General features: G+C 53.9%; 1 protein-coding gene across 1 annotated transcript; it reads right to left on the bottom strand.

Annotated features, from left to right (window-relative positions):
• Nucleotides 1-434: 434 nt before the first annotated feature.
• On the bottom strand, nucleotides 435-22424 carry RGMA (repulsive guidance molecule BMP co-receptor a). The gene is made up of 4 exons (XM_048956648.1): nucleotides 22324-22424; nucleotides 15981-16096; nucleotides 5363-5874; nucleotides 435-3495 (listed from the first exon to the last, which is right to left on the bottom strand). The coding sequence occupies exons 1-4, from the start codon at nucleotides 22335-22337 to the stop codon at nucleotides 2785-2787; spliced, it is 1353 nt and encodes a 450-aa protein (XP_048812605.1). The 5' UTR covers nucleotides 22338-22424; the 3' UTR covers nucleotides 435-2784.
• Nucleotides 22425-22557: the final 133 nt, after the last annotated feature.

The following is a 22557-nucleotide window of genomic DNA, read 5'->3' as shown; positions in this document are numbered from 1 at the left end:
ATGTAAGCCCAAAGCACGTGCACTCGGCCGATGGCCACAACCGCCCTCGGCCGTGTCAGGGCGCAGCGCAGTGCCCGCCGTTCCCCAGCATTTCCCCTGCCCGCCCCGTCCCTGGAGCCGAGCCCCGCCTCGCGTCAGGCCGCGCGTTCGCCGCGTGCCGTGGCACAGCCGGCCCTGCAGGGGGCGCCCGCTTCCCAGCAAAAAGCCGCCCGGGGGGATCGCGGACCTCGTGCTGCCCTGCCGGCGGACGGGAGCTGCGGGGAGGCGGCATGGGGCGAGATCCGCACGGTTGGGCCAATTCCAGCGCAGGGATGAGGTGTGAAAGGCTCCTCGGGTTATGGGTTGAAGCGAGCTGCTTCGGGGAAGGGGCAGAAATGGGGCAGCGAGCGGCGAGCAGCACCATAGAACACACCGGGAACAAAACGAGACCCACTGATTTATTGTCAAAAAAACCCTCAAACTTTACTTGCGTTTCTCTCAATAAATAATTTACAGTATGTACAGGCGGTGACACTCCGTGGGTCTGAGCGCAGGGAGGCGGGGACCATCCCGTCACAGCCCTCCCTTCCCTACGCCTTTTTGTTTCCATCGATCGGGTCTTTCTTGGCCACACTTCACCTCTAAGCAGAACTGGGTCGAACACAACCAAAATAAAGTGCTTCACTGTTTGCTTCTAAAATAGGGATACCCCAACCACCTTCTAACAGCCGACCACCAGCTGGGCTGCTCACCCCAACAGCGGGACTGAGCCGTGCGGTAATTAAACAGGCTTTCCTTGGCTGGAAATTACCCTTGATGGGTCATTACGGGAGGTCTTATGGGGTGGATGTACTTGTTGGCACGCTGTGGGTTGGTCAGTTAAGACCACATCGCACCACGGCTGTTACCTATGGGGTAGCAGCAAGAGAAGGACGTTTCCTCTGAGTGAAAAACTCTCTGCCTTTCAAAATGTGGCTTTTGGGTTTCCAGGAGACAAAAGTCTGGTTATTTAGTATAGCAAAAACGTCCCCATCAGCCTTGCTGAGCAGTCAGCACGTGGGGAAGCCCAGCAGCCCAGCAGTTGGTCTCCTCAGTGCCGTCAAACTGCGATATCCTTATTTTAAAACCTGCCTAAACAGAATTCCTGGGGCACCAGCAAACAAAGCAAGGAGCAAAGTAGTAAACACATCTTTTTTTTTTTTTTTCTTTTCCTTTTTGTTTCTTTTCTTTCCTTAAACGTTTAAAAACCAATTACATCTCTTCATCTGTACAGTCACACGAGATCAATGTCAGGGCTCTATATATTAAAGAGACAATATAAATTACATCCATTGACACAAATTTTTGCATTTCTCTGCTGCTTTACAAATGGAGCTCTAGAGCTGTTAGGACACAATGAAAAGTCACGCTGAGTATTTACACCAGGCTGCCTCTTGGCACCAGTTCTGACTGCCAAAGGTCGCCTATTCCCACCTCTTTTGGTGCTAGCTTGACTCGTCATGCCCAGAGACCTCCCTTGAGCAGGACGTTCCCCCAAGAGTGATGCATGTTTGGGGGATGACTTATGGGAAATTCCCTCTGAGGAAAGGAGGGAAAATCCACAAAGAGGTCTCCACGGTGCAGACCAAAGGTGGTCTCGTTTTGTTCAGTGAGCAATGAGGTGAACCACAGAGGAATACGGGAAGGAGAAGGGAAGCACTGTGTGGTGGGGGAAGGAGATTACCAATGGTCTCAAGGGAGGGAACAGACATCTGGGGGCAGATGGGGAGGGGGGGCCCTCTGCTGCATCCTGTCTCCTGGCTGAATTTCTAACATTGCCCCATTCCAGAGACAAGCCCAGATGGGCTTAAGGTGCAATGGGTCTGCAATGGGGTTGCAAGTCATGACCCTGGGAGAAGGAGTGGAGCAGAGATCTAGCAGCAAACAGAGAGGGATGCTCCTGCTTCAGGACCTGGCTGATCCATGGGCAGGTAAGGGGATGCGGGGCCCGAGAGGGTGCAGATGGGGTCTCCCACTGAGCAGCCTCCCCAGTGCCAGTTTTAGGGGAGCAAACGGCACAAGGAGCTCGTCTGACACTGGGCACAAGTTAAAGAAAATGCTTGAATACTGGCCAGGTTTCTCCTGTTGCAATCAAGAGTCCTCAGCGGGTCTGGGTAGAGACAAGGGAGCCAGGAATAAAACTGTGGAGTGAATCAGTGATCAGGTGAAGTGGCTAAAATAGCAGATGCCCTTTGAACCACAGAAAACACAAGCTGTAGCTTGAGGATCACGGCCTCCTTCCACCATGATACCTTTTTTCTTTCTGCGGTCAGCCCCACCATTTTGGCCCCTGCCTGCTGCTCTGCATTGCTTCCTGCAGCGATGGGGCTGCAGAAAGAAGCACACCCCAAAAAGTGGAGCCCAGCCACATCACGCTTGTGGCTCCCTAACACAAAGCCACGTTCACACACACCAACATCACAGTCACCATGAGCGTTTTGGGACCGTGGAGCAGCCGTGCAAGGAGGTGGGGGCTCCCCAGCACTCATGCTACAGAGAGGAGGAGGATGAAGGTGAGGGGAAGTGGGGAAGGACCACCTGAGGTACAGTCCAACAGAATCTCCCAAACGTCCTCAGGGTATATAGTGTTCCTCCAGGGCAAGAGCTGGGGCGATGAAAGACTGGGTGCTGGAAAGGAGCTGAGATCTGAGGACGATCCACGTGCTCCCCATTGAATCCTTTTCCAATCTCTCCTTGTCCAGTGCAGTCATCTTGTCCCTTGTCCCCTCCTGCTCCCCTTTCCCCACAGCGTGAAGGAGCAAAACTCTATAACAAACCCAACCAACACTGACTCAAACTCAGCAGTGCTACCCAGAGGGCAGGGAGGGCCCAGGGATGCTCTGAGGGAGCTGCGTTTCCCGGGGCTAGGGCCCGTGTCCTTTCATAGAGGTGCAGTTTATCTTTGTTGGAGTGAAGCATCTTCACGTCCTCAAAGGCATAGTAAGCAGCCAGCATGAAGTTGACATCCCCCGTAGTCAGGAGATCAAAGACGCAGGACTGGAAGTAGAGGTCCTCTACGGGCAGCTTTTCCCTGCACTTGGCCGTGGCGGATTCGTAAGTGAAGGCCTCAGGGGGGGCCGGCAAGCTGGGCCCCTTCCTGCGAGCACGGCCCTCGGCGGCCTGAGCCAAGCGGAAGCTCTGGAAGTCAATCTGTTGGTTGAGCGGACAACCCCGGAGGCACAGGTAGAGGCCCTGACTGTCCCGGTCCTCCACGGCGTTGACCACCTCCTCCGGCATACGCACGGCGAAGGTGAGGTAGCGGCCCACCTGCCTCACCACGATGGTGGTGCCGATGTACTTGGCCTGGATCTCGATGTGCTGACCTGACACCTTCTCGGTGATCTTCAGGCTGTTGGCTCCGTGTTTGTCGCCGCCGTTCTTGGAGCCGTCAGCAAAGGCGGCAGGGAGCTCGTCCATCTCCGCCTGGTACACTTTCTGCTCCACGCATTCCTGGAAGCTCTTGAAGATGATGGTGAGCTGTGGGAAGAGAAGGATAAAAAGGAACAGGGTTACAAGCTGAGAGACCGCCTGAGAGCACACAGCCACCGCCAGGATCAAGGTGGGAGCTGAAAAAGCTGCTGCTCGACCTAGCTAGGACTACGGCCCCCACTTCAGGGGTGGGCGCTTTCTCTTAAGAAGCTGCCCCAACTTTTAGACACGCAGACAAGATAGTGCTCCAATTTTACACGCTCAAATATGGTCATCCTGCTTCAGCATGGAGGTAAAGGCACCACGCACTGATGCCAAGACCCAGAGCCTGGACTGAACGCACCACCTAGAGCTGTGCTGTTATCTCCAGGCCCCACGCAGAGCTCCCATGCAGCTGGAGCTGGCTGCAGGATCACCAGGCACAGGCCTGTGGTGGCATGCCCATGCATGCAGCACTGTCTCGCCCCCAGGGCCTGGCTCCAATAGGTGGTAGAGCTTCTCTGGCTCCCATGGTATTCACATCCCACAGTCCCAGCCTCCTCCCTTCCCCGGCTTTGTAGACGAACGGGAGTTTTTCCTTTGGACCCCTGAACGTGTTGTGCTCCATCTCAACCGCATGCATTCAGTATCTTCAAGCAGGCGTGATACAAAGGGGAAAATGGAGGCAACTCAAAGGCCTGGGCTGAACACGTGGGTGGCTCCCAGCCGCTCTGCTCCCAGCATGAGCCCAGAACTGTCCCTGCCCCTCTCTCCCACCACTCTTCCACTGAGCCCCAGATGCTCCCAACCCAGTGGCAGCTCTGCTGTCCTCTCCTCGGCCGTGTCCTGAGGCACCACCTTGCAGCACCACCCCTCCCACAGATGTCCTGCCGCCTTCTCTGGATCCTACCCTGTCTCTGGCTGGAAGGCATAAGGGTAAGTCACAGACTGTCAAGCAGAAACACAAAGAGCGCCTTGGAGGAAGAGGCTTTCCTTTCAACAGCACATGGTCCACTATCAGTGGCCCAGGAATGCTTCCCATAGCTCGTGCTGCAGATCTCATGACTAATCTCTTGCCACCACAAGCCCGTGAGGCAAATAACGGGTGAAAAGGCTCAATTAAAATGGTGACCTTGGGATCCAGACTAGAATTGAAGGTCCCTGTGTCCTCGAGGACCACCTCCCTCCAGCCAGATTTAACTGCACTACTTCAGCAAGTTTTTAACACTCTTTGGTAAATAAGGAGTTGCAAGCATCAGCAATTATCTCTAAGGATGTTTATTAGGGACATGTCAAAACCAAAATGTCAGCTTCAGCTCAGGCTGAAACAGTCACATCCAGAAGTGGTGGCTGTTGGGGTTTCTTTGGACCTCAGGTGTCCCTGAGAAAGTGCTGCCATCTTTCCCCGTCTGCCTGTGCACAGACATCTGCAGTCCCTCAGGAGGGGACTTAAATTTGTCATCCCCATTCTTTTGTCTGTATTGCTCCCTAAGTTACAGCAGCCATGGCTCTAAATTGCACCGGGAGAGGTTCAGGCTGGATATGAGAAATAGTTTCTTCTGAAGTGTTGGGTGCTGGCACAGGCTGCCCAGAGAGTGGTGGAGTCACCGTCCCTGGAGGTGCTCAAGAACGGTGGTGATGTGGCACTAAGTGACATGGTTAGTGAACATGGTGGGGATGGGTCAATGGGATGATCTCCGTGGTCTTTCCCAACCTTAATGATTCTATGATTCTATCCCAATCTCTCTAACTGTAGAGACAGATGAGGAAAATCTGGATGAGCAGCTGATATTTACAGCCAAACACCCGCTTGCAGAGGAACTCCCACTCTTACCCTCCCCAAGGAGATGGGCAACGTGTTGAAGAGACAGCTTTTGGGAAGAAATGGCATTCGGAAGCACCTGCACCCTGCTCATGAGCTGTGCCCAAGGCTCACCTTGCTGGTGGCGGTCGCTGAGGAGCCAGGCAGCACCGGCGTGTTGGTGACCTGGACGTTCAGGTAGTTATTATCAATGAGCGGCCAAGCCCCTTGCACCTTGCAGGTCTGGAAGGTGTCTGTGAAAGTCCTGAGGTGGGGATCCCCGAAGAGCCCGCAGTGGGTATAGTTGGGAGCTGCCGAATGTTTGTGAAAGCTCTTCTCATAGTGGCAGATTTCGGGGCTGTCAGAGCGCTCCTGGCTGTCCCCGGGGGGCAATGTCCGGAGGCGGGGTTGGGACGTGGGTCCATCCTTGGAGCAGTTGTGTTGCACCATGAGATCGTCTATGCCATGCACGGCCGAATGGTAGGCCAGGTCCCCCCTGCAGGTGCGGGCGGTGCGACGGGTGCAGTGCGCGTAGGCGCGCAACGCCGTGCAGAATTCCGGGGTTTCCTCTGCGCCCAGGTGGTGCGAACCCGACGTGGCCGCCCAGAACTCAGAGTTGCACTTGAGGATCTTGCATGGAGACGTCACTGCGAGGCAGGGAGAAAACACAACGGGGTCAGTGCTTGCGTGGTCCCCACTTTGCACGTCGTCGAGGTCCAACTCTACCCCCCAGCCGGGTTCCCGCAGCCCAGCCCCATCACATTGGTTGCACCGCGTGACGTGGCCTCGCTCACCAGACGTGACCCTCTCACATGACCCCAGCTCTCATGCATCAAAGCCAAGGAAGCCAACAGAATGTGCCCCGATTTAAGCCGAGAAGGGAAAGAACACCCGGCCTTCAGACGAATGTTCCTGGGGGAAAACGGGGTGTTGAAGAATGGGACTCATTCATTAACAGGATAAGGCAGGATCACTAATGTGGTGGGAGAAGCAGTGGGGTTCTTAATGTGGTGGGAGAGATGCAATGGGGTTTTTATGCCCTTTTAGCACTTGACATTGAAAACGGTGCGGGGTAAATTACCGCGTGTTCTGCCTCATCTTCACCACGGCAAAAATCCACGGATGGGAAAACCCATCCCCAGCAGAGTCACTGCGCCCCAGACATGCAGTGATACCAGCACCGGGCAGAGCGGGATCCGAGCTCAGGCACCGCACTGCCAGGTTTGGTGCTGCAGCTGAGAAGCCGTGAACCAATCCAGCAGCACCCCATGCTGCAGTGCACCCCTGGGTGCTCAGGGAGCCCGGGGCGGGAGGCAGGAGGCCCGTTCCCCACCATGACCCATGCAGAGAGGGAGCGGGAGGCTGACGCAGAGGAGAAAAACCGGCACAGCAGGGTGCAGGCTGCCAGCCGCCCCGCTTGCTGTTGCCCACGCGGAGAAGCCGAAGGCAGCAGAGCCTCTGCCGGGCTCAGCAAGCTGGAGGAAGGGAAAGGAAATTTGGATCCTGCTCTTTTTGTTATTTTTTAATTCCCCTTCCCAGTGCCTATTCCCCAGGGTTGTGTGGCTTCCCTGGAGCGGAGCTGAACGCAGCTGTGCAGAAGCACATGGCGTTCACTGAACAGCATGCAGACACTGCTTTGTGCCAATCCAGAGCCCTGCTGGGTGAACCCAGGCTCACACCACTTAACATTCATGGTGCTTTCCTTCCTCTCTTCTTCATCAAACCCCTACAGAGGGCTCAGAGATGGGATCAGGCACAAAAGGCAGCAGAGCAACAAGAGAAAAAGCCCCACTATTTCCAGATGCTTTTGCATGTGCATATATTCCTGTCTTGGCGCTTGTTTAGAAGGAGGCTGGCAACGCATCTGTGCCAAAATCATTTCACGTTTGTTTAAAAAGAAAGTTACAAAACCCAGCATTGTTGCAGGGAAAACAGCGTGTTTTAGTTTTAAACACTGCAGTGTTGGAAACCTAAACACAGTCAGTGCTGGAAAATCAGAAAGAGAGAGCAAAGCTATAAAACACTCAGCAGTCCGGCTCTTGGGCTGCGTGCTCTTTCCAAGAAGAGTGAAGTGCAAATAGGAAACGGTGACAGGTTCCTCACAGCTTTAAAATTCTTGTTTTAATAAGCACAGATGCTAGCAACAGCTCTGAGAACCCAGGAGCTGTTTCAGCTTGGCAGTGTCCAATTTAAACCTGCAAGAAGCACTGTGGAAACCCTCGTATCCCGCTGTAACTTGCCATCGGCTGGAGGTGACCTGAAAACAAGCTTTGGACCTGAGACATGGGCTGACACTTCTGCTGTGGTTGTTACAGCTCATACTATAGCTGCACAGTGCCCGAATGCAGAGGGAGAAAGGAAGGCTGGTGCTGGCATTCCCAGTGGAAGGTATGAATTAAAATGCACACAGAAATTTGACTGGTACCACTATACTGGTACCACTATCCCTGACGCCTGTGGCACCAGGCAACAGGATCCTTGCTTTCCCATTATGCCTAATGCTTTGCTCAAGGGTGCCCTGAGGCTGCACACAGACAGATGTTGCTGCCCCTGGGCACAACAGGACACATCCCTGGGCATTCAAGACCCCCAGCCCTGGTTCCAGACACCGGGATGCGCTGTATGGAATTTTCAGCAGGAGTGAAGTCACAGCCCATTGCTCAATGACCATTAAGTCCAGCTCCTGGGCAGTTGCTGCTGCAAAACAGCCCCCAATGCTCTGTGCCCAACGCATCCCGCACTGCCACACCACTGAGGATCACTCACTTTATAAGGTTCAGGGTTAAAAAAAATAGTAATAATACCCACACTGGCAAGGAAGCCCATCTCTTCCCTCCCTGAGCCCGAAAGGGGGAGCATTCTTCTTTAAGATGTTATCGCTTGGGTTTGGCACCCGTCCCCTTCTCACTGTTTCGCACGCGGCCCCATATAAGGCCACATTTCCAAGCCAGGTGCCGTGGCAGCAGCGCATGGGGCGGTGCACAGCAGGGCTGCACACAGCCGTGCTGCTCCATGGATGTGCCTCTCAGCAGGCTGGTGGTTTGGCAAAGCCCTGGGGGTGCTGCCTCCTCTTTTTGCTATGGTGTGGACTGGCCACGGGGGGCTGTGGGTTTGCAGGCAGGGCTCGGTGGGCACGGCCTTGCTGTTGGACGCAATGATTGTGCAGGCACCTGTGTGACTCAGCCCTGGGCAAGACACGTGGCTGCCACCACCACCATGCTGGGGACACAGGACACAGCCACCACGGAGGGCAGCAAACGTGTCCTGTTCCACGCCGTGCCCTTCCCCTGGCAGCAGCTTTGGCACAGTCACGCAGGCTGTGCATTTGTACCCGGGCCAGGGAGCGATGTTTATTCAATTTCACATAATCTATTTTCCATCTCCTCACAATGGATCTGTTTTTGAACCACAGATGACTTAGCACAGGAACAAACCCCTCCTGAGCAGGAAACCGAGGAGGCTCTCCAAGCTCTGCATGACACCCTCATCTCTGGGTGACGCTGTCACTGTGGTCTGTGGCAAATGGACCTTCAACCTGACGACAAGGTGGTACCAATGACACCTGGCCTCCTCCCTTCTCCTTCCAGGGGCCTGGTGCCATTCAAACAAGGGACATTTCCTTCAGTGTCAAGGCTGGCACTCTGGGAAAGTTTAAAGCTAGACAAAACATTCAATGACAGCCACTCTGCCAGCCCAGTGTCTGCGGTTGTTCAAGTGCATTTCCCAGGAGGACTTCTGCAGCCCAAGGTGACCACAGGCTAAAAAGCAATGCCCCTGCTGTGGGAGTTTATCACCTTTACAAATGTGGGTCCTGCTTCTAAGTGGATTTTATCTGCCTTCATTGTAAGGACATAAAAAGAACCAGCCAGTTTCTCGAAGCAGTAAAAAAAGTCCGTTAGTAACCAGCATGTGTTTCCCACAAAGATATTTACACACGGCAATCAACTCACTTGTCAATCCTCCAGATAAGCTAAACGGTTTGCACTTTTAAGTTCCCACTGCAAGGTGTTTGCCCAGCCCTGCAATCAGCCTGCTGCCTCCCTTCCCCACGGCAGGAGGCTTTCTGCAAGGCTCACCTCGCCTCTGCCTGTGCACACAGGGATCAGTTCATCCACCAGCCACGGCCATCCATGAGCCATGGCCATCCACCAGCCCCAGCAGTGTGCCTAGCAGTGGTGAATTCACCATATTCCATCGAGTGCTTCCCAAAATCAGCTGCCATCAGAGAATCACAGAAACGTTCAGACTGGAAAAGACCACTAAGATCATCCAGTCCAACTGTGGACCCATCACCCCTGTGCCCACAGAGGATCATGAAGGTTGAGGAAGACCACTGTGGCAGAACCACACTGTGCCCCCCTCCGGCACAGCTCCATGCCCTGCTACGCTGCACGATCCAGGGGTAAGTTTTCATGCTTCCTCCACACACACATCCAACTTCAAGAGCCAAACTTTAACCGTCTTCTAATTATCAGTGCCCCTTCGTCAGGCATCAGGTTGCCCAAAATTCATTTACCCAAATCACTCTCCTGCAGAAAACCAGCACAAACCCAACAATTCATCCCTTCTCCTGTAATTTCTCCAGCAATGAGAATTACTGGAAATTAGCTTCTGTAGGCAAAAGCCGGTTCTTTTAAGAGTCTTGGGTGCATGTTAACCAGACCTGTTAATTTTAAAGCGTTCACTGCTAAGAGATGTTGTTTAATATCCTCTTGGTTACTAACGGGCTGGAAAGTATTTCATCACCCACATGTGATGCAAATACATCACCCCGCTCCTTTCCAAATACATGGATTGAAGTGTAGATGTGCAAGCCTCACACATGCAGTAAAAGGCCTTTTCGGAGAACACAGTAAAACGTAATTACCTTTGGCCTCACATCTGAGCACGTAGACTCGGGCTCCTAAACACATATTTATTTAAGTAATCTAAATAAACATATTTATGCCGACACCTCCATAGGAAAGGCACGGCTCTCGGCTCAGTTCGGGGAGCGTGCAGCTCCTGCATGGACATCGCAGGCAGGAGAACGATGGGGAAAGGGCTGCAACAACCACAGCGCTCCTCGAACAACCTACGGAGCGCATCTCCTCCTGCGGATCTCCTCCTGTGAGGTTTGGGGTCCGGATGGGGATGGGCAGCATCACCCTCGGCCCAGCTCCGACCCCGAGCTCCGCCAGCGACCTCCTTTGAACTGCTAATCAGAGCCAATCTTGCCGAATAATAGCCTGCTTATTATTGCCTCGTTTGCATAACAAAGAGGCCCAATAAAACTGATTTGACTGTGCTCAGAGGGGGTGTGAAAGATCAGCTCTGAGAAAAGAGCTGCAGGAATGCAGCAAACTGCTCCAAAGCCTCAACCCAGGAAGAAAGACAATGCAATTTGCCATCAAGAAAAGCCCAATAGACCAATAAATTACCCATGTGCAAAGGGATTAGATCAGGTTTCAGTTGCGCTCAAGTGGGGGGAGGAGGACCGGGAGGAGGGAACTGCAGGAGAAAAATAAACCTGGCTCTTAAAACGGCTGCAGCTCATATTTTGCAAGGGCGTGCATGGGGAGGTTGGCTCAGCTGAGGCACCTTCGGCGCTGCAGCCTGCATTTCGTGCTCTCTTCCAGAGGCCAAGGCAGCAGTAAATGCATTAAAAGCATTAAACGCACAGATGCAATAAAGGATGTGCTGAGAACTGGGTTGAGTCTGCAGCATTTTTCAGCCCAGTGGTTGTGTTGCTTAAAAGGATGCTGGGGAAGGGCCTCCCTTCGGTTTGTTTGTGCTAAAAAGAACACAGAAGTTTTCCCCTCTCAAGCACTATAGCATCTGGAGGACCTGCCACAGCCAACTCCCCGTTGTCCTCAGCACCGAGTTCATGGCCCCCATCCCTCTTCTCCCAGCATCACAGGCACGGGGCAAGCACAGGCAGGAAAACAGCAGCGTCAGTGCCTTCCCTGGCCACGAACTGCCAGATGCTGTGGAAGAAGCCCACGACCGTTCCTGTCACAATCGGCCCTTCTGGCTCTGGGTCACCGCACTGCAGCACGCTTAGCGGGGCTGAGCGCATCTCCTCCCAGTGCCCAAATGGGAGAGCTGACATCAGCACAGAAGCAGCAGCCCCGTGCTTTGGAGCTTGTTGTGATGCTGCTCCGACGGGACCCAGCAAATTTGGAGACATTCAAGATGGACCGGAAAGGAGGAATGAGGATTCACGGCCGGAGCAGCAAGTTGCAGGTTGGCCCCATTTTGCTCTTCGGCTTCACTGTGGGACTCAAACTTCAGCAGTGCCTTTACTGCTTGGGTTAAAGCAGCAGCCTGGAGCTGTGGTGCTGCTGGAGGGTTGCTGAGTTTTGCTTCACAGATGCAGATGGAGAGCTGGTGGACAGAGGAAGACAAGCGAGGGAAGCAAGCTCCTTTGATTCTTCATCTGCAGAAGGGCACTAACAAAGCGGCTCCCCGCCACGTCACACCACGGGTTTTCCTGGCTGCTCTCCCAACACCAACAACATCCGTGTGAACCACCTTGGAGGAGTGCTCCATTTTACAGATAAGAACATAGGGCCAGGCAGGGATTCACCCAAGGTGAGCCTAGTGGAAAACAAGGCGGTTTTCCTCCCTCAACCCCTATACGAAACGTCACCCCCAGCTTCTCCAACAGCACCAGTCCCTAAAGCAGCGACACGGGTGCCCTCGGCCACCTCCTCCAGCCACCAGCCCCAGCCACCCCAGGCCTGGCAGCCCCACAGACATCTGCTTTGGATTTCCATTGCGCTCCGTGCACCCGAGCTGTTTTCCCAGGGTGCCTTTGAAGGCACAGCTGCCACCCACCAGCGCCCGCGGGCCCCCCAGGTGTGGCAGCGGGTCCTTCACCCTCCTCCTCCTTGCCCGGGCCGCAGCAGGGCTGGCAGGGAAGCACTCAATGCTTACAGGTGTGGATTCCCTCTAGGAATAATCATCCCCGCTGTGCTCTTGTGAAATTTCAACCCTTCAAACGCAGAGGTAAATGAGACACAAAATGAGGAGATGGAGAAAAGCCCGGAGCACATAAATCTGGATGAGGCAAATTTATACAATTAAATGCCTGCCAAAAAAATTGCGGCATCTCCATCGGAGGCGTTGGTTTGAGCGCAGGGCGGGGGGTGGTGGCACAGCACCCAACCCAAAACCTAGGTGGGCACCCAAGAAATGCTGGGGTCACAGCTGGGGAAACACAGGGACCAAACAGCCCATGAGGTCAAAAGTAACAGAAAACCACCCAGCTTCACCCACCCATCCTTGTGCTCAGCCGTGCCCATGGCTGCAAAGCCCAGGGCCAGAATCTCTCAGCATGCAAACTGCTCAGGATGCTCACGCAGTGCACAGCAGGACTCAGCACCCTGCACATCTTGCTGTTCTCGTATCCGCAGGGACTGCAGCCCCGCACAGCACGGCCGGGACGTTGCACAGAACTGCTCAGTTGTAGGAGCCAGCTTGTTCTCCGCAGTCAGAGCCCTATGACTTCATCAAGGGGATGGCATCTGGTTTTGCAGTTGGACATAATTCAATTCTCCCCCTCGCTGCAGGAATTTCAGCTGGTGAAGCAGTGATTTACTCAGCCAGGCTGCACTTGAGTGCAAAGCAATCTCGAGGCTACAATTGAACGCTCTGTTATTTTGAGAGCTGACGGACAAGACGAGGGAATAAATATCCCAGTGATGGGAGCTCTTCTTTTAATCCTGGCTGTTGCCAAGTGCAGGTTGCAAGGCTTTTTAAAGGCACTTAGGGGCTCTCCTGTTAGAAATGTGCTCCGTGCCCCAGGATAAGACTCCTCAGCTGCCCCATCTGCACATCTGAGCACAGCCGCATCCGAGCATCCCCCATCCCACCCCAGACCACTACATCCCCACCCCACCCCAAGCTTGCAGCAGCCCTGACCTCTCTCCAGCCCCATTTAAACCATCCGGGACACCAACTGCTCTTTAGGCCCCCTTATTCCACATTTACTGGAGTACCCATTTAGCTGTGCCAAACCCCCATTGCCATTGCTTTTTTTCTTGCCATTCCTCTAATGTTCACCCAGGGCTGAGCTGGAGGGAGAGCACAGAGCTCACTGTCACCATGCCCCAGCTCTCTGGGACCAGCAGGTTGGTGCTTAGCCCCAAAGCCCCAGGTCAGGAAGTTCTTTGGGCTGCACTGAGTGCTTTCACACACACACCCGCATTGGCCACAAAAAAGGAAACCTCAGATGCTGCCAATATAAACCCAAAGTCACCCCTGATATTCCCCCATTTCCAGTCAGCAAGGACCTAGAATCTTGGGAAGGCAATTTGTGGGGGAAAAACAAGCAAAGTGCCCACCCCATATCCAGGTACAAGGCCAGCTCAGCATGCAGTGCAACAGGGAAGCCCATGTATTTCCAGGCTGACGTTTGAATCTCTCCCCACTTCCCAGCACTGACAGTGTCCTCCCAGTCCCTGTCCCTATTCAAGGTGCTCAGGTGATGTTGGTTCAGCTCCTCTTCTCAATATTGGCTTAATGCTGTTATCACATCCCTCCTTGCCAGCGTGACAAAAACTTTTGGGCTGGATCCTTCGTGGGAATCCACCCCTTTGCCCAGGTGGACCAAGGGCAGAAAATGTTTTGAAGGCAGAAGCAGCCAAAGCAAGCCACCATCTGGGAAAGCTGAAGTGAACTAGAGGACATGTGGGAGAGCAAAAACTGGACTGATTTTCAAAACGATTTGCAAGAAAACTCAGCGCAGCCCCAGCTGGGAGGCAGAGGCACCCCAGACACAAGGGTGGGACAATACCCATGAACATCCCAAGTGTTGGTGTGAGCACCATCCTGCTCCCCATGCAGGACTTCTGCCAGTGGTAGCTTTCTGTACACCAGTATCCCCCCCCCCCAGGACCTCCATGGAGTTGAAGCCAGGTTGAAGTCATTGGTGTGAAAGCAGTACAATTGAGAATCCAGCCCAAGCTGCATGTAGGGGGGGCTACGCAAGTAAATAAGTAAGGCAGGACTCGATGAGGCAGCGACCCAGCCCACCAAGCCCCACGTCCCCCCAGGTTTTGGAGAACTACGTGGCTCCCTGGGGCCGCGACACCTTTTTGGGGACTCTGCCAAAATCCTTCATGGGAAACCAAGAGGAGGAAAGGAGGAAGAAATCCCCCCCCCCCCCCCGTACCCCATCCCCATCTTCCCACCCCCAGAGCTGGCAGCGGGCCCCCCAGCACCACACACGGGCAGCACCATCTGTCTGCTCCCTGCTCCCGCCGGCTCCGGATCGCCCCGTTTTGCCAGTTCTTTGCACCTTATTTGACTGCTGAAGGGAGAATCAAACAAAGCAGGCGGGCAGATCGCGTATCAAGTTCTTTCTTGCACCGTAAATCTCACAGCCCCAGCCCGCTCGCAACAGGGCATTGTGGGTGCTGCGATGGCTTAAACCCCCAAACTAGGCGTTCGTGCAGGGCTGGGGGGGGGACGGCTCGGTGTGAGCACGGCACAGATGGGCTCACTGCATGTAAGACAGGAGGGCGCAGAGCAGCGCTTTATTTATTTGCTGCATGTGTGTGCAAGACGGCTGCACCTACAGTTATGCAAAAGAAAGGCATAAAATTTGGGAAAGGGGAAAACTTGTGCTCAAACGCAAGATAAACAAACCTGGCAGAGCGGAGCGCAAAGGCTGTTCGCTCTCCCTCCTGCTTTCTCTCCTTCCCCCCTCCACTTTTTGCAGGCAGAAAAAAAAAAAAAAAAAAAAAAAAAAGGAGGTAAAGAAACTGGAGAGTTTTGGAAGGAACAAATCCGCCTCTGTGGACTCGGTTTCCCCTCCCCCAACAAAAACAAGCACTCAGGGCTTGAAGGAATTTGCAGGCAGAGATCTGCCAAAAACATTGTGAAAAACTATGGGGGATTCATTGGAAACAGATGGCGTTTTCAGCTGTAATTCTGAAATTCTCTCCTTTTCTGACACAATACAAACAAACCGGGGGTAGGGGCCGGGGGGGCAGCGGCGTTACGGGGCAGCGCCGGTGCGGGGCCGGGCCATTTGGTCGCCGTGCAGCCATTTGCTGAGCCCCCCCTCAACCCAACCCCCCCCCCCACCTCGACCATCCGCGACCGAAACAACGATGCAAAGGCTGCAGCACCCGCGGAGGGCAGGAAGGTGACGGCGGAGGGGGCGCAGCTGGACCGTGCATCCCGCCCCAGGTGAGCACCTCAGGACTGTGCCATCCCCCACCGCCTTCCCCATTCCCAACCGCATCCCCCCGTCTTGTTCCCATGCCAGCACAGCAGCGGCGATCGAAGGAGACCCCCCCCGGCACTCGCACCCATCAACGCATCAGTGGGCATCAGGCGCGCTCAGGTGCCCCCACCGCTATTTCAGGGCACCCCCAGGGACGGAGAACACCGTGGTCTGACGGCTGCTGTCAGAGCGAACCCCTCCTGCATCGCCCTGTTGTTTTGGGTTGTTTGAATTATTATTATTTTTCTTCCTTCTCCCTCCCCCCCCCCCCCCCCGCCTCCCAAACCCTCCCGATCGTCTCTTTTCCCCGTGAGACGAGGCAGCGGGGAGACAAAGAGGTGAGCGCACGGCAAAACCCCCGCAGCGCTCGGGGGGGGGGGGGGGGGGGGGCGGGGGCAGCAAATCTCAGCCCCCCACTCCACTCCTCCCCGCTCCTCTTAAACATGTGGCCAAGTGCTGCGGAGAGCACGGAGGCCCACGGGCAGGGGAGCGGTGATATGCAGGGGATGGTCTTCAAAACAAGAGGTTGGTCCTTACCTGGAGGGAAGATGCAGAGAAAGACAGGGAGGATTTGGAAAAGTCCCAGGGCTGTGGATCCTGCCCCTCTCCCCATACCCATCCATCCAGCTCGAGCTTTAACCACTATCCTCTCCCTGGAAGAAGAGTTTAAAAAAAGAAAGAAAAAAGAAAAAAAGAAGAAAAAAAAAATAAATAGGGAAGGGAGGAAAAGAGGGAAAAGAAAAAAGAAAAAAAAAGGAAAAAAAAATCAATCGAAAGAAAGAATAAGAAAAAAATAAAATCTAAAAGCCCCACATGGCTCCGAGGAGCGATGCAGGGACGGGCGGCCCCAGCTCCTCCGGTGCCCTCTGCACTGGAGGATTACACAGTTTTCCTCCTCCTCCTCCTCTCCTCCCGCCCAGCCCCGGCCGTCCGTCACCCGCCGCCCGCCAATGGCCGCCGCCCGCCCCGCGCCTCCTCCACTGCGCGGCGGCGGGGAAGGGGCAGGGCCGGCGGCCATGGGAGGCGGAGGGAGCGGCGGGGGGAGGCGGCAGGGACCGGGGGCGCGGCCTGGGGGAAGCGGTGCAGTGCCCCCCCCCCCCCCTTCAAATGTCAGCGTTTGGAGCTAAAAGGCGCCGAGGGGAGGGGAGCTGAAGCGGGGGTTGTGGGAGCTCGCCCACCTGTGCGGGAGGTGCGAGCCTTTCGCAACCCGTGATGTGAACCCGGCTCAGTTAGAAGGGCGGCTCTGAGGTCCTCAGCCCTGCACCGGTGGTCCCCGGGGAGGTCTATCTTTGGGAGGGGTCCCTAAACGCAGCCTGCAACGCAGCCTGCAATGCAGTGCATTGTGTAACTTGTGCTTTCTCAACACCTCCGCTGAATTAGCTCTGGATGTGCAACGTATCCTTCTTTTTTTCTAGGGAAAAATCCCACTGTTTGTGACGTACGGTTGCCCCGGTGAGTCCTGGAGCTCCTTCCTGCTCCCCAGCAGCAGCTCCGAGCACAGCAGACGTTGGTTTGCCCGCTGGGCTCCAAAACCCTTCTTCCTCCCACCCCTGGGTGCGCAGTGGGACGAGGCGAGCAGGTTGGACCTGCAGGTCCCAGGGCTGCGCTCCACCCAGGGAAAGGCAGAGCCAGGAGGAAAGCATCCCCTTAACAGCCCTCTCGGATCTGTTTAAAATTTCCCTCAAAGGATATTTTAGCCACAGTGAATTGAAGACAACTCCTGAATGAGAGTGCCCACGGGTGCGCTGTGCTCTAACTAATGTGCTTTAACTTCCCCATTTTGGATCGTCAGCCCTCCTTTGACGGACTGCCCTCTCACCCTCTGAATGTTTCCTCTCCTCTCTCCCAGGAGTTTTCTACAAAGAAGGATGCTGGCTGTTCTCCTGCCCTTCTCCCAGCTCTGAGTGCCATCTAACACGGGGCCCTTCCTGCCATGGCCCAGCACAGCCTACAGATGCTCACTGACTTCACTTCCAGTTGTCCTTGGAAATCGCCTTCTGCCTCACAGCACCCCAAAGGATGCTTTTCAGCCTGACGGTAGCTTCAAGTCTCCAAGAAGAGTCAGTGATTTCCTCCCTACAAATATCCCTGCAGAAAGCATGTGGAAGAGGAGACAAGAAGATATCCCTGGAATGGAGGGATCTAACAGTCCCTGCCTGGTTCTCCTCGGGGGCCTGAGCCCCTTGGCCTCCAGATGAAGGAGGGCTTTGTCCAGGCTGCAGCCAGAATTAAAATGCTGGAGCTTTTCCAGATGGGACCCAGATGGGATCCAAAGATCCTGGGGCTTTGCCTGCTTGATGGGAGATGTGTCTGGGTCCCGCAGCTGCACACAGATCGTAGAATCGCAGAATGGTTGTTGGATTGGAAAGGACCCCAAAGATCATTCAGTTACAACTGCCGGGTGATGCCCACTGAGGGCAGAGGGAGCTCCGCCAGGAGGGAGCTGCTAGGCTGCATCCAGGCCTGGGGCAGTGGGGGAGGAAGGCCTACAGCAGGCGCCTCTCTGTGGGGGATGTCAGATGGGGGCAAGTAGGGCCCTTCCAGCTGCTGCTGCCACCCAGGGAGAGGTGCTGATGGCAGTGGGAGGCTATGAGCTGGGGGAGCCTCAGCCTGGAGAGACGGGGCCAGGCGCACAGGCTGCAAATACCCTCCCCTTCCTCTCACCTCCTCCACTTCTCAGCCCTAGTTCCTTTCAGCCCACCCTTTGCTTTTCCTCCGGTATGAAAAATGTCCCTCCTGCTATCACTGATGACAGACAGTGTGATCTATTTGTTTTTAACTTGCAAAACAGCCAAATGACCACCATTCAAAATCCAGCTGCTAAATAGCTGCTGCAAGGCTGGTCGGATTGTCTGACCTAAAGCCTCCTCGCTTTGGTGTTGCTGTTTTGTGGCAAGCTGACACATGGAAATGATACACTAAAAATCCCGTTTGAGGCGATATTTTAAAAATGAGATCCTCGTTGGAGCTTCTGCCTTTGGTACAGGAAAAGCTGTAAAGCAATGAGCTGTTGCCCCTGGCTCTGGTTTGTGAAAAAATTTCTCCTTGACTTTGCACAGTTGCATCACGCATTGCAAATGGGATTGCTGTTTTTGGCACTGATCAAAGCAGCGGATTTCACTGGAGAAAACAACAGATGTGTCCAAACTGAAATGGCAGAGCATTAAAAAGCCCCAAATAAGGTGTGTCTCAGCTCCTGCTCCCTGCTCTGTGCTTTTCAGGTCACCTTCACCTTTCTGATTAGCTGAATCAAAGACCTGGACTTAAAATCAACCACTAAGACCGAAGCAGCGTGAAGCTGGGATTTCTGCCTTGCCCAATGGGGCTCTGCAATATGTGTTGGAGAGCTCTGACTGCAGTTTCCCTTGCTCCTTTCCTTCGTGAAGCCAGGATGAGGCTCCCTGTTCAGGCAGCCCAGCGCTTTTTGCAAACAATATGTGGGAAACCACCCACCGCTATGTGCAAACACCTCCGAGGCACAGTGGAGCTCCCAGGTGACAGGCAGGGAGAAATCCCAGCCTCTGTCAGCCGATAGAATCCTGCTGATGCTCAGCCGGCCCTGCTGGTCTGAATTTATTTTTCAGAGCGTTTCCCAGTGCGCTCTGCCCCATGCCACACTATGCATATCTGTGGGCTTCAATGGGGCTGAAGGAATGCGCCTAATTTGAACCCTAAGGTTTAAAGGTGATTCCTTTCCTTACAGCCTTCCTAATGGAATTACTCAACACCTGTAATTATATCACTAAAATAGTAAATATGAGTATTTCTGAGGGCTGTAACTGGTAGTTAGAGGAGTCCTGGTCTGCTCCTGACTCTCCTGTGAACTTCCTTTCATGCAGTGATCCCTGCACAACTGCAACATGCCTTTGCCTTCTCTGCCTCAGGACAAGGCATCCTGTTCGTGTCCTGGCTGGGGTGAGTTGTGATCAGGAAGTTCATCTTGCACCGTTCAGCAATGAGACGTGCTTGGGTTAAGCAGAAAAAAGCTAATCATTCCCTAAAGGAGGAAGGGAAGTTTGTAGTGGAAACCCCCAAATTATTATCTGGGGAGGTTTGCGAACCGATTCCAAAATGCTTATGGAAGTAAAAGCAAACACCTGTGCTCTGAAAGATTCCCTTATTAGAGAAAAAAGCTCTGAATGAGAAGAGAAATGATGAGGAAAAAAAAAAAGCCAACATTTTTCACATCTTTCTGCAGTAAGTCACACCTCTTGTGTTTGCGGTATACTGGGAAATTCATTTCCTTTCCTCCGCTGTTTTTCTTTTCTCAATTATTATTATTAAATACTTTTGCAGTTTCCCCAGCTGACAGCACAAGCAAACTCTGCTCTCCCTGAACTGTGCGCCTCGAGGCTGCCCAGCAAGTGCCTGAAGCCTCTTCCCTCTAACCTGTCACCTCGCACTGCTGGTAGCAAAGCGTCCCTCCAAGGTCTCAGCCACGCACCGAGTGTCTGTTGTGAGCGAATGGGGCAGGCGTGCTGGAATTGAAGGCTGCTGCGTGGCAAAGTGCAGGAAAGTGTTGGCTGCCTGGGATCATCCACCTGCCTCTGTGAACGTTAGACTCACCGACCTGGCTATGCAAAGAGAGGCCAGTGGGGCGAAGGTGGAATATGCATAGCTTCGTAGCACCAGTAAGTAAAGTAGGAATGGTGCGTTGTCGACCTGCAACTTTGCATCTGCCGAGAGTGGCTAATTAACGGCAGCCCTAATTGAAGTTGCTGTGGATTACCATGCTTCAGGCTCTCTGTTCCGAGAGCCTGCTCCAGACTTGCAGCCACAAGTCACCTTGGAGCGCTCCAAACCAGCACAAGGCAAACAGAAGGTAGAAAACTTTGTCTCGCTCATCACAGAAAGTGAAAGGTGGGGATAGTTGCAATCAAATTCAGTTCATCACGTCCCTGCCTACAACAGAGGGATTGCAACTAGATGATCTTAAAGGTCTCTTCCAACCCAAACCATTCTATGACTCTGTGATTCTATGATTTTTTGTTTCATACTTTTTGACTGGTGGTATTCCTTTCTCTCTCTTCCCCTTGATTGCAAAGCCTTGTGGGGTAAGAGTGCTGCATGGGCAGACTGTAGCTCTCCCTTGTTCTGGAGGGTTTGGAGGGCTGCCTGGCATTTGCTCTCTGTGTATTTCGTTCTCTGCAGGGTGTTGCGCTTTCTAGTCTCCTCTTTGGGGTAAGAATCACTACCTCTGTAGTGCATCTTCCGCACATCTGGGCTTCTCTAAAAAAAAGAGGTGGGCTGGGAGGTGCCCAGGACGAAGTTCAAATGGCCACACGTCAGCTCAGCAGAAAAGATGGGTAAACCTGAACTGCCAAAAAATAAACAGCACTGAAGAATTCGCACCCAGAGCTGGGTGTTTATCAGCAGAGACAGAAACCAGGCTGTGCAACGGGACAAGGGGGCAACCTTGGCTTTCCCTGCCGCCTTTAATAACTACTGCTGTCTTGAGAAAGTGCAAACAGAGCTCCTTAATCCCACCCCAACCTGGCAGGTCAGCTGAGGACATCTCCTGGGTCTCCACGTTTAAAGGTGGGCCATGACACCGTGTGTGTTTGTGAATGTGCATCTTCAGCTGGTTGAGAAAGGTGTCATTGAGAGGTCTTATGGAAAATGCTCTGTGAAACCCAGCTTGTGTCTCCTTGTTTCAATTCCTGACAGCGATGGACAGAAATGCAGCAATCCCATAGCACACATTTTGTGCAATTATTGAGGTTCCGAGATGCTGATTCAAAACTTTTTCCTGAATATCTGCAGAAGACGCTTTCCTTTCCATGGAAGGGGGGGGAGAGGGAGGGGAAGGAAGCAAAAACTGTAAATCCAGCACTTCTCTATGTATTTCGGGAGGTGAAACTGGGCCGGTGGCAGCTTTCATGGGGGGAGCAGCTGGGGGTGGCCGTGGCCCCACTGGGTGGTGCTGTTAGCCCTGCACCGCCTGCACAAGGATCCAGTTTATAAAATAAATGCAATCCAACGCCGCCTTAAACCACATGACATAACAGCAGCTTGCGAGCTCCCATTAAAATCTCAATTTGGGGAAATTGATTCTACCTCTGAGCAATTGCGATGCAATTACTCCAACAGGCAGCAATCAAGAATCACATCAAAACAACACCAAACTTTCATCTCCTGCCTCACAACCACCACCACAACAAAAAGCACCTGTCTTGCAAACACAGCCCAGCTTCCTTCAACGTATATAATATTTAAGAAGAGCAACGTGCAGGTCCCAGGCTGGAAGCAAGCCTGGACAGGGGCTGTAGGGCTGGTGCCTCTGTACTGTCCTGACTCAGGGCGAGCTTCTGCCGCTTTACACTTCTCCCACCTCTGCATCCGGGCTGAGACTGGGGGCTGTTTGCAGAGCCAGTTCCCCAGCAGCGAGGCCAGCCACTCCAGCTGTGTGTACTCTCCCTGCACACAGCAGCAGCCGCCCCTGCCCACCTCCCACATCTGGCCAGCTGTTAGGCATCGCCCACCCTGCCCACGTCCCACATCTGGCCAGCTGTCACCCTCCGACTCGCAATCCCCACCCAGCGCTTTGAGACCCCAGCAGCGCATCCGCAGACCAGCTCGGTCACAGCGACTGGCCCCGCTCTGAGCAGACCACCGATGAGAAAAGGGAATCTTTTCCGTTCTCATCGGTGGTCTGCAAAAAATTATTCGGCTGGCTTAGCCCAGGAAGGTGCAGCTTTAGCGGCGACCATCAGGAGGAGGATAAATTAATAACCGCATGCTAGCAGCAAGCCGGCCGGAGGGGAAGGGGAAGAGCCGGGGTTCCGTATGGAAGAGGCCGGGGAGGGAGCAGGCAGCCGGGGCCATGCGGGGGGCCGTGGGCAGCATGCGGCCGGGGGGACCCCGCGCAGCTCCCGCTTACCTTAGCGGCCGCATCAGCCTCTCCAGCCCTCCGCGGGGGGGTGGGTGCAGGGAGTTTTTGGTTGTTGTTGGTTTTTTGGGTTTTTTTTTTCCCCGTTTTTTTTTTTTTTCTCAGTAAGAAAATAATAAGAAAGAAATAAAAAAAATATATATTAAAAAAAAAAAAAAAAAGAAAGAAGTAGCGATGGCGGGGAGGGGGGGGGGAGGAAGGCGGCCCCCCCTGCCCTGCGCAGGG

Source organism: Lagopus muta, chromosome 10 (assembly GCF_023343835.1).
Source record: "Lagopus muta isolate bLagMut1 chromosome 10, bLagMut1 primary, whole genome shotgun sequence".
NCBI lineage: Eukaryota > Metazoa > Chordata > Aves > Galliformes > Phasianidae > Lagopus > Lagopus muta.
This window is presented reverse-complemented; position numbering and strand designations above follow the sequence as displayed.